The following is a 10489-nucleotide window of genomic DNA, read 5'->3' as shown; positions in this document are numbered from 1 at the left end:
GTGCTAGGTAGGGATGAGAATATACATTTAAGGATCACTCCCCTGGGCGATGTGCTACGGTGAAATTCGGGATAAGAAGGGCGTGGAAAATGTGGTGGCTGACCATCTAAGTCAAATGGTGCATGAGGAAGCCTTGCCAATGTCTGAAACCTTCCCCGATGAACAATTAATGTCTATCCAGGTAAATGAGCCTTGGTATGCAGATTTGGTGAACTTTTTGGTGTCTAAACATATCCCTAGCACACTTACTAGGAATCAACGTGATAAGCTTAAAAAGGATGCTAGGTTTTATGTTTGGGATGACTCATACCTTTGGAAATTTTGTCTCGATCAGATTGTAAGATGTTGTGTGCATGAATCTGAGTTTCAATCTATTTTAACATTCTGTTATTCATATGCATGTGGGGGACATTTTGGCACCCAACGCACTGCCCTTAAATTCTTGGAATGTGGGTTTTATTGGCCAACCATTTTTAGGGATGCTAGGACATTTTGCCTTACATGTGATCGTTGTCAACGTATGGGTAATATAAGTGTTAAGGATCAAATGCCACAAAACCCTATACTTTCTGTTGAAATATTTGATGTGTGGGGAATTGATTTTATGGGTCCTTTTCCTTCATCACATGGTTTTCTCTATATCTTGTTGGCGGTGGATTATGTTTCCAAATGGGTGGAAGCAAAAGCCACCCGGACTAACGATTCCAAAGTGGTTGCAGATTTTGTGAAGTCTAACATTTTTGCTAGGTTTGGAATGCCTCGAGTCCTTATAAGTGATGGAGGTTCATATTTTTGTAATCGCACAATTGAGGCACTGCTCAAGAAGTACAACGTTACACACAGGGTTTCAACACCCTATCATCCTCAAACAAGTGGGCAAGTCGAGGTGTCGAATCGGGAGGTAAAACAGATTCTTGAGAAGACGGTTGGGCCAACAAGAAAATATTGGAGCTTGAGGTTAGAGGATGCATTGTGGGCTTAGAGGACCGCCTACAAAACACCCATAGGGATGTCCCCCTTTCGGCTTGTTTATGGCAAACCATATCACTTACCTGTGGAGTTGGAGCACAAGGCTCATTGGGCCATGAGGAAGTTAACATGGATGTAGATGAGGCGGGAATTCATCGTAAGCTTCAATTGAATGAACTTGAGGAGATACAGAATGAAGCTTACGAGACTGCCCGACTTTACAAGGAAAAGACAAAGGCCTTTCATGACAAGATGATTCGCACCAAGTCCTTCTCTGTTGGACAAAAAGTGTTGTTGTTTAATTCTCGCCTTCGTCTATTTCCGGGTAAGTTACGTTCATATTGGATTGGACCCTTTGTTATTACTAATGTTTTTCCTCATGGTGCAGTCCAAGTTCGTAGTTTCAAAACAGGTCAAGAGTTCAAGGTGAATGGGCATCGCTTGAAGCCTTACTACGAGAGCTTTGTAGAACATGATGTGGAGGAGACAACCCACTATGCCATGGGTTCCCATGAAGGTTGATCAATGTGGCATCGTCCGGCTGCAAGACGTAAAAGAAAGCGCTACTTGGGAGGCAACCCATGCAATCGACAAAGGAAGAACTTGGGAATCGCTCCAAACTCAGATTTGCGTCCCTAAACCTTTTCCTTTGTTGCTTACTTTATGTTATGTGTGACGTGTTTATTTGTATTTTCCTTTGCTGTTAGTTTAGTCTTAAACATTGAGGACAATGTTTAGTTTAAGTGTGGGGGGGGTAACATTCTGTTTTGAGCTATTTTTGCATGAAATTCGTAGGGTATTACCACCTAACATGTCTAAACTTGTTTCCCACTGTTTTTGAGTGTTTTTAACATGTTTTGAAGTCTTTTTATGTGTTATTTTGAAAAAAATCCGAAAAACAGTTTGAAACAACTAAAAAGAGTCAGTTTAAGACTAAAAAGAGTCAGTTTGAGTCAGTTTTGTGTTTGTTTTTGTGTGTTTGTGTTTTAGGATACCTTCCAACACAATGATGAGGATTTGATTTTTATGTGCATGGCTGTGAAAGAGAATTATAAACATGGATGGAAGTTTGATATATTCTTGGTTTATACTTGGTTATAGTTGTTGTTTATGAATTCATGTTTAATCCCAAAGAAAAAAAAAAGTTTTTGTAATATGCTTGAAGGAAGGAACTTAGAATAACATTACAACCCTGAGAGACTTGAGCTTTAAACATTCTTTGGAGAGTATTAATCTGTGATTCTTGTTTTCAAACTCGTTGCATGATCTCATTATTCTTGCTTGGTTGCTAATTAGAAGGCGTTTCATCACTTAGTTCCAAATGCTAGAACTTGCATCCATTCCATTCAAAGCATGATATTGATTGCATAATATATATATATATATATATATATATATATCAAGATGAAGTGTGTAGTGAAGCCATCAACCAAACAGCCAACCCATGCACTATATATTGTAGGTCATAACCCCCATTGAGCCATTGTTAGCCTTTGTTCTTTGTTTACCCATATCATCCCTACCTAGCCTAGATTAGGACCACCCATACCCTTGTTCGTGAAGCATAGTAAGCATGACTTAGAGGGAATCCTTTTGATTATGCAAAACAACAAGTGTGGGGGAATTTGTGTGTGTGTGTTGATATGCCACGAAAAGAAATAAGGCATGAAAAAAAAAAAAAAAAAAAAACAAAGAAAATCGTGGAAAAAGAAAAAGAAAAGAAAAAGTTGTGAAAAGAAAGAAAAAGAGTATGAAATAAGTGAAAAGAAAGAAAAAATCACTAAATTTGGGTGAATCTGGAGTTAAATAATTTTTTTAATTATTTTAGCCGTTGGATTTAAATTTGGGCCGTTAGATTTTTTTTTTTTTTTGTACCGTTATATTTAATTATATTCGATCTCAGCCTTTGGATCCAATAAATCCTAAGAAACATGCCCATGTGAGTGGGGTCCCTGGTGGTGCTCACACCATTTTCTAGGTTAAATCCTGAAAAGAATTTGACATTTGTATGACCTTTAGCTTTTAGTCCACACATTTAGCATGAATTGGGTTAGGTTTGAGAAGAGGGGAATAAAACCTAAAAAATAGCATTTAGCCCAGAATTGGGTTTGGTCTAAAGAACCTTGGACTGGGAGTTTGCTTTTATAACAGAAAAGGGCATTAACTTTTTATGGAAAATGAGTAATTGCATAAAGGAGCGAGAGTTTTGGTCTGCTTTCTATAGCTATAGCCCCGGTCATACGGCCGGTTAAAACTTAAAACCAGTTCTCTTACGCTCACTGCGCTTTTTCATTATTGTCTTAACTGCATGGCCCAATCGCCTTCTGCGCCTTTTCACTCGGTGGCAGTTTTCAAATTATTAACAGGGATCATTTTTGCTCACCACCATTTAGTGTGGTGTATGCTCACCATTCTATTTATCACTGTTAGATAAGTTTGAATTTCGAGATTTGTGCAGTAGATAGGCACAAATCTTGAAATTCAAACTCATCTAACGATGATAAATAAGGTGGTGAGCATACACCACATTAAATGGTGATGAGCAAAAATGCATTCTATTAACATATGATATGCATCATAAAACTAACTAGTCGTATCCATCTTTTTTTAATTTTCTCCCTTTTCTAATTACAATTTGCACAACACCAATTGAAGGCTGCCTAATAATTATGTAAAAATCGATGCGTCAACAAACATTACAGGTATTTTGTTAGGAGTAGATAAACTAGTAATTTTCTTAGGCCAAATTGATGGCTCGTTCGGGTATTTTGTTAAAATGACTGAAAGTGTGTTCTTTAAAAATGCTTTCAGTCATTTTAAAAACGCATCCAAACGGAAAATGATCCTTGCCCGATCATTTTCTTGGGGATTCTAAGGATTCCGTGATCGTGACCGTTCATCGTACATCATACGGTAAGAAATCATTTCAAAATTTAAATTTTAAAATTAAATATAAATAGTACCTAATGAAAACTGACCGCACAATGTACGATTGACGGTCACGATCACGGGATCCCCATGATCCCCAGGAAAAGGATCCGGTGAAGATCATTTTCTGTTTGAATGTGCTTTTAAAATGACTGAAAAAGATTTTAGAGAACACGTTTTTAGTCATTTTAAAAACACATACAAACAAGCCCGTCAATTTGGCCTAAGAAAATTACTGGTTTATCTACTCCTAACAAAATACGCGCAATGTTTGTTGACACATCGATTTTTACATAATTATTAGGCGGACTTCAATTGGTGTCGTGTAAATTGTAATCAGAAAAGGGAGAAAATTAAAAAAAGATGGATCCGACTATTTAGTTTTATGACGCATATCATATGTTAATTATTTGAAAACTGCCACCGAGTGAAAAGGCGCAGAAGTTGATCGGGCCATGCAGTTAAGACAATAATAAAAAGCGCAATGAGTGTAAGGAAGCTGGTTTTAAGTTTTAACTGGCCGTATGACCAGGGCTATAGCTCTAGAAAGCAGACCAAAACTCTCGCTCCTTCATCCAATTACTCATTTTCCATACAAAGCTAATGCCATTTTCTGTTATAAAAACAAACTCCCAGTCCAAGTCCTTGACAGTACCGATTATTCCTCCCTCAGAGACACCACCGCAGTGTGTGATTTTCAGACCTTTACAGTACCGATTATTCCTCCCTCAGAGACACCAACACAGTGTGTGTGATTTTCAGAGAAGAAAAACTGGACCCCACGTTGATTAAGGACCTGGCCCACTGAGATTAGAAAAAACTGGGTTCTAACTTGCTGGGAATTGAGTGTCTCTAAAAGTGCCCACCCTGGAAACACATGTATAAATATATATGTGTGTGAGTGTGTGTATGTGTGTTTATTTTCTGTATGAGCAGATGAGTGTTTAGTCTTTGGTGAAAGAAAACAAAAGAGAAAATGGCGGAAGGCAAAGCAATTAGCTTGGAGGAAATCAAGAAGGAAAATGTCGACCTGGTAAGTTTTTCTTGATCGCGTTTTTGTTGTACATTTTGTACATGTCCATGTTGTCACCATGCAGATTTTGAATCTTGATGTAGCCACACTTGAGTTTTTTCTTATCGTGTTCTAGTTTAGATCTTTGATTTTTGGTTTTCAGATTAAATGCTAAATGTTTCTCCTAATCCATTTTGTGTCATTTATCCTAATTTAGTTGATAAATTGAGACAGATCTTAGGTTTGATTTTTTTTTTTTTTAATTTTTTTTTATTATGCATGCATGCATGAGTGCAAGTTTTTATTTGCACCTTGGGTTTCATGGCAGATGCAGTTGATTAATCATTAGATGCTTGTTTTTTATAATCCTGGAATCATAATTATAAATATTAAGGATTAAAATTATATTATGATGAGAAGAAGACTATGGACTTTGTTTGATGGCTGAGAAAATGCTGAAAATTGAAGAGAAGAAGACTATGCCAAGTAATTGAGTTGTTGTTAAGATATATCAGTCATTAACTTTGCCTTCCTATGTATTGCAGGAGCGCATTCCAGTTCAGGAAGTGTTCGAACAATTGAATTGCACAAAAGAGGGTTTGTCAAACGATGAAGGGCAGAAGAGGCTTCAGATCTTCGGGCCAAACAAGCTCGAAGAAAAGAAGGTACTTCTCAAGAAATACTCGAGTATACTTTTGTCCCCAATGTTAGTTTTGAAAGGAAGAAAATTAATCTAGTGATTAATCATTGAATAGGATAACAAAGTGCTCAAGTTCTTGGGTTTTATGTGGAATCCCCTATCGTGGGTGATGGAGGCTGCTGCAATCATGGCCATTGCCTTGGCAAATGGAGGGGTACCATCTCTCTCTCTCTCTCTCTCTCTCTCTCTCTCTCTCTCTCTCTCTCTCTCTCTCATATTTTCATGATTCGAATGAACCATGCAGGGAAGACCACCAGACTGGCAGGACTTTGTGGGAATTACTACTCTCTTGATCATCAACTCTACCATAAGCTTTATCGAAGAAAACAATGCAGGAAATGCTGCAGCGGCATTGATGGCGGGTCTTGCACCGAAAACAAAGGTGACATTAGTAATGGTTACATCAAGTGTAGAAACAATGAAAATGGGATTGTTATATATGCTTGTTTGATTGTAGGTTCTGAGAGATGGAAGATGGAATGAGCTAGAAGCTGCAATCTTGGTACCAGGAGATGTGGTCAGTATTAAGTTGGGAGATATTGTCCCAGCAGATGCTCGTCTCTTGGACGGAGATCCTTTAAAGATCGATCAGTCTGCCCTCACTGGTGAATCTCTACCCGTGACAAGGTACCCTGGCGATGAAGTTTTCTCTGGCTCCACCGTCAAGCAAGGTGAGATTGAGGCAGTTGTAATTGCCACCGGTGTTCATACCTTCTTTGGGAAGGCTGCTCACCTTGTTGACAGCACCAACCAAGTAGGCCACTTCCAAAAGGTATTAGACATTTGTCTAAAGCTATAAGTATTAACTTCATGTACGAGCATTTAGTCCTTTCAATATTTTTTTGTGTTTCGTTTCCTTATATGCACTTCGTATTGATCAGGTTTTGACAGCCATTGGAAACTTCTGCATATGCTCCATTGGCGTGGGAATTGTTATCGAGGTAATAGTCATGTATCCGATTCAGCACCGGGCGTACAGAGATGGAATTGACAATCTCCTGGTGCTTCTCATTGGAGGCATTCCAATTGCTATGCCAACGGTGTTGTCAGTTACGATGGCAATTGGTTCCCACCGCCTCTCAACACAAGGTGCCATCACCAAGAGGATGACAGCCATTGAGGAGATGGCTGGAATGGATGTTCTCTGCAGTGATAAGACTGGGACTCTTACTCTCAACAAGCTTACAGTTGACAAGACCATGGTTGAGGTGATTATGGCCGTTCAATTGATTTACCATTCATTAAATTTGTTTTATGATGTGAAGAAAAGAGAAAAAGAGAAACAAATCAAGAACCTAGACTATTATTCCATTGCTTGAGGAAATGTCATTAATGGAATTTATTTTGATTTTCAGGTGTTTGTAAAGGATGTGGACAAGGATGGTCTAATTCTGCTTGGAGCCAGGGCTTCCAGGGTTGAGAATCAGGACGCCATTGACACCTGCATCGTTGGAATGCTGGGAGACCCCAAGGAGGTATATCCCAGTCCAATTCCTTTATGTACTTGCATTTGTAGCATAAACTATTTCTTCGTGTTTTGACAGTGAATGATTAATTTAACCATCTTAATGTACGCACTATTGTTTGTGTTGCAGGCCAGGGAAGGAATAAATGAGGTCCATTTCTTGCCCTTTAATCCAGTGGAAAAGCGTACCGCCATAACATACATCGACCCTGAAGGGAATTGGCATCGGGTTAGCAAAGGTGCACCAGAGCAGATCATTGAGCTTTGCAATCTAGAGGGTGATGCTGAGAAGAAAGCACATGCTATCATTGGCAAGTTTGCAGATCGTGGCCTTCGTTCCCTTGCTGTTGCTAGACAGGTGAGTTTTGAGCTTTGTTCCTCTGAATTATAATTTGACGAGGATGGTTTCATATAACTGAAGTTGTTTTCTTCATAAATTGTTTGCCTTTAGACCGTGCCGGAAAAAACCAAAGAGAGTGCTGGAACACCATGGCAGTTTGTGGGTCTCTTGCCTCTCTTTGATCCTCCAAGGCATGATAGTGCAGAAACCATTCGCCGAGCCCTTAATCTTGGTGTCAATGTCAAGATGATTACTGGTGATCAGCTTGCCATTGGCAAAGAGACCGGTCGCAGACTTGGCATGGGCACCAACATGTATCCTTCTTCTTCCCTCCTTGGTGACACAAAGGACGAGTCGATTGCTAGCCTCCCTATTGATGAGCTTATCGAAAAGGCTGATGGCTTTGCCGGTGTCTTCCCAGGTAACTAGACTAAACCCTTCATGCAAGTAGGTTTGTTTCCGAAAATTCCAAGATTTTGTCTAGTAAAACTAAGTAATGAGATACCATGCAGAACATAAGTATGAAATTGTCAAGAGGCTGCAAGACAGGAAGCATATTTGTGGGATGACTGGAGATGGTGTGAATGATGCCCCAGCTCTAAAGAGGGCAGACATTGGAATTGCAGTGGATGATGCAACTGATGCAGCTCGCAGCGCATCCGACATTGTCCTTACAGAACCAGGGTTGTCTGTGATCATTAGTGCTGTGTTGACGAGCAGAGCCATCTTCCAGAGGATGAAGAATTACACCATCTATGCCGTTTCCATAACAATCCGTGTTGTGCTAGGTTTTATGCTCCTTGCTCTCATCTGGAAGTTTGATTTCTCGCCTTTCATGGTTCTGGTTATCGCCATACTCAATGACGGAACAATCATGACTATTTCTAAAGATAGGGTGAAGCCATCTCCTCTTCCAGACTCATGGAAACTAAAGGAGATCTTCGCGACTGGCGTAGTCCTTGGCACCTACATGGCTGTCATGACTGTTGTTTTCTTCTGGGCTGCTCATGGCTCTGACTTTTTCACGGTAAGCAAAATTCCTAAAATCAACTAAAGCAAAAGTCTTTTGTGGATAAATATTATTGCAAATATACTTACACTAAAAAACTTGTAGGAAAAATTTGGGGTAAGATCTATCAGGGGAAACTTTCCTGAGCTTACAGCGGCTATCTACCTTCAAGTGAGTATTATTAGTCAGGCACTTATCTTTGTTACTCGATCGCGAAGCTGGTCTTATGTCGAACGCCCCGGTTTCTTTCTCTTGGGAGCCTTTGTCATAGCACAGCTGGTAAGTTTCGACAAGTTTACGGTTGTTGATAGTATCTAATATTTTTTTCTTTTATATTTTCAAGAGCAAACTACTAATTTCCTCTTGCTGTTATATTTTATCAAGATCGCTACCATAATTGCTGTTTATGCTAACTGGGGCTTTGCAAGAATCCATGGCATTGGATGGGGATGGGCAGGAGTTATCTGGCTCTACAGCCTTATCACCTACGTACCATTGGACATTCTCAAATTCATCATTCGATATGTGTTGAGCGGCAAGGCCTGGGATAATGTACTTGAGAGAAAGGTATGTTTGATAAAATCTGATGCTTAAAACAATTTCCTTTCATCGTCGTATCCTAAATGTTTGATTCTTTCGTATTGGTATTCAGACTGCTTTCACAACAAAGAAGGATTACGGAAAGGGAGAGAGGGAGGCGCAATGGGCTACCGCTCAGCGAACCCTCCACGGTCTGCAGCCTCCTGAGACATCTGAGCTCTTCAATGACAAGAACAACTACAGAGAGTTGTCTGAAATTGCCGAACAGGCCAAGAGGCGAGCTGAAGTTGCTAGGTAATTATACAACCTTAAGCTGGTATTTCCCCTCTTTTCTGTAACACAAACCGAAATATTTCAAAGATCTTATGTTCCTACCATTCTTATGCTTGTTTGCTTTCCAGGTTGAGGGAGCTTCACACACTCAAGGGGCACGTCGAGTCGGTGGTGAAGCTTAAAGGACTGGACATTGACACCATTCAACAACACTACACTGTTTAAGTGAGTGGCAAGACGGAAGACAACTAGCGCATTAGCATGGGAATCCAGTGTTCATCCTTAAAAAGAAAAAAACCAACAAAAACCAAGGAAAAAAATTGCTGTTATTTGTCATTGACTTTGTAGGAGGATGACGGGGTTGGGAATAATCCAACGGGGGAGTTGTTTCAGACAACCTAAGGTTGGAATCGGTTATATTAGAAGGTTGAATCTTGTATTCTCTATGAATTAAATAATTAGTTCATTTCAATGATAATCTGCTATTTTTCGCTTCTACCATTTGAACAACAATATTTCCATCAGAATGCAAGTATAGAATTATAGCAACTCAAGGTCTCGAGCCCTTTTGAGCACCGCTCGAACCTCTCTCAAGTAAGAACACTTGTGCCTCCTTTGAGTGGTTAAATTTCTAAAAATTAAAAAGGAGAGAGAATGCTTTGGCATGTTTAAAATTTGGCTACAAGTGAGTCTCGCAGCCAAATCGATTCACTAGTATATATTTGTAATCTTGTGAATGAATGAAAATGAAGAAATTATAATTCTAAATCGTATCACTTGTTTACGTTTCCCTGTCCTGGTAAAACCATAGCCTCCTTGCCGTGCTCCCACCCTCCACTTTTCTCAAATCCTTGCCATGACTCTCCTTTCCCAATGGCCACCAACGCCTCTTCATCCTCTACTCCTACTGGCTCCTCTCTTTCTGGTCTCAAAGCTGCCCACTTTCTGAAACTCACGGACTCCAACTATGAAGCCGTTTCTTCTCGGGCATAATTTATTTTGGCTATGTTAATGGCTCTTTCCCAGCTCTTGCTGCCACTCTTCCTGCTGCTGACAAGGAACCTGCTAAACCGAATCCCTAGTTTGCTGCTTGGTTTCAATAGGATCAATTGGTGGTCAATTATCTGACTTCCACCCTCTCTGAGCCTATTTTGTCACTCACCGTTGGAATAATTTCTTCTCAAGCAATATGTAGTCTTCATGCACACTCCTCAGGCCTCCGTGGCCAATGCCACCAATATCTGTTTTCAACT

At 39.8% G+C, this 10489-nt stretch overlaps 1 protein-coding gene across 1 annotated transcript; it reads left to right on the top strand.

Moving 5' to 3' along the window:
* The first annotated feature begins 4544 nt into the window (after positions 1-4544).
* On the top strand, positions 4545-9734 carry LOC137739842 (ATPase 9, plasma membrane-type). The gene is made up of 14 exons (XM_068479564.2): positions 4545-4930; positions 5455-5574; positions 5665-5763; positions 5854-5991; positions 6067-6381; positions 6491-6817; positions 6965-7084; positions 7205-7432; positions 7526-7835; positions 7927-8441; positions 8529-8702; positions 8808-8990; positions 9076-9257; positions 9365-9734. The coding sequence occupies exons 1-14, from the start codon at positions 4874-4876 to the stop codon at positions 9459-9461; spliced, it is 2865 nt and encodes a 954-aa protein (XP_068335665.2). The 5' UTR covers positions 4545-4873; the 3' UTR covers positions 9462-9734.
* The last annotated feature ends 755 nt before the right edge of the window (positions 9735-10489 follow it).

This window comes from Pyrus communis, chromosome 9, assembly GCF_041283825.1.
Source record: "Pyrus communis isolate YQ-2024b chromosome 9, ASM4128382v1, whole genome shotgun sequence".
NCBI lineage: Eukaryota > Viridiplantae > Streptophyta > Magnoliopsida > Rosales > Rosaceae > Pyrus > Pyrus communis.
The sequence above is the reverse complement of the archived record's forward strand: the minus strand, read 5'-3'. Positions and strand labels throughout refer to the sequence as shown.

What these genes read in the sequence shown, in the direction of transcription:
- LOC137739842 (XM_068479564.2), top strand. Translation starts at nt 4,874, where the DNA reads ATGGCGGAAGGCAAAGCAATTAGCTTGGAGGAAATCAAGAAGGAAAAT. An exon ending in AAGTAGGCCACTTCCAAAAG is followed by an intron (nt 6,382 to 6,490) that starts GTATTAGACATT and finishes CGTATTGATCAG; the next exon opens with GTTTTGACAGCCATTGGAAA. An exon ending in AGGCGAGCTGAAGTTGCTAG is followed by an intron (nt 9,258 to 9,364) that starts GTAATTATACAA and finishes TTTGCTTTCCAG; the next exon opens with GTTGAGGGAGCTTCACACAC.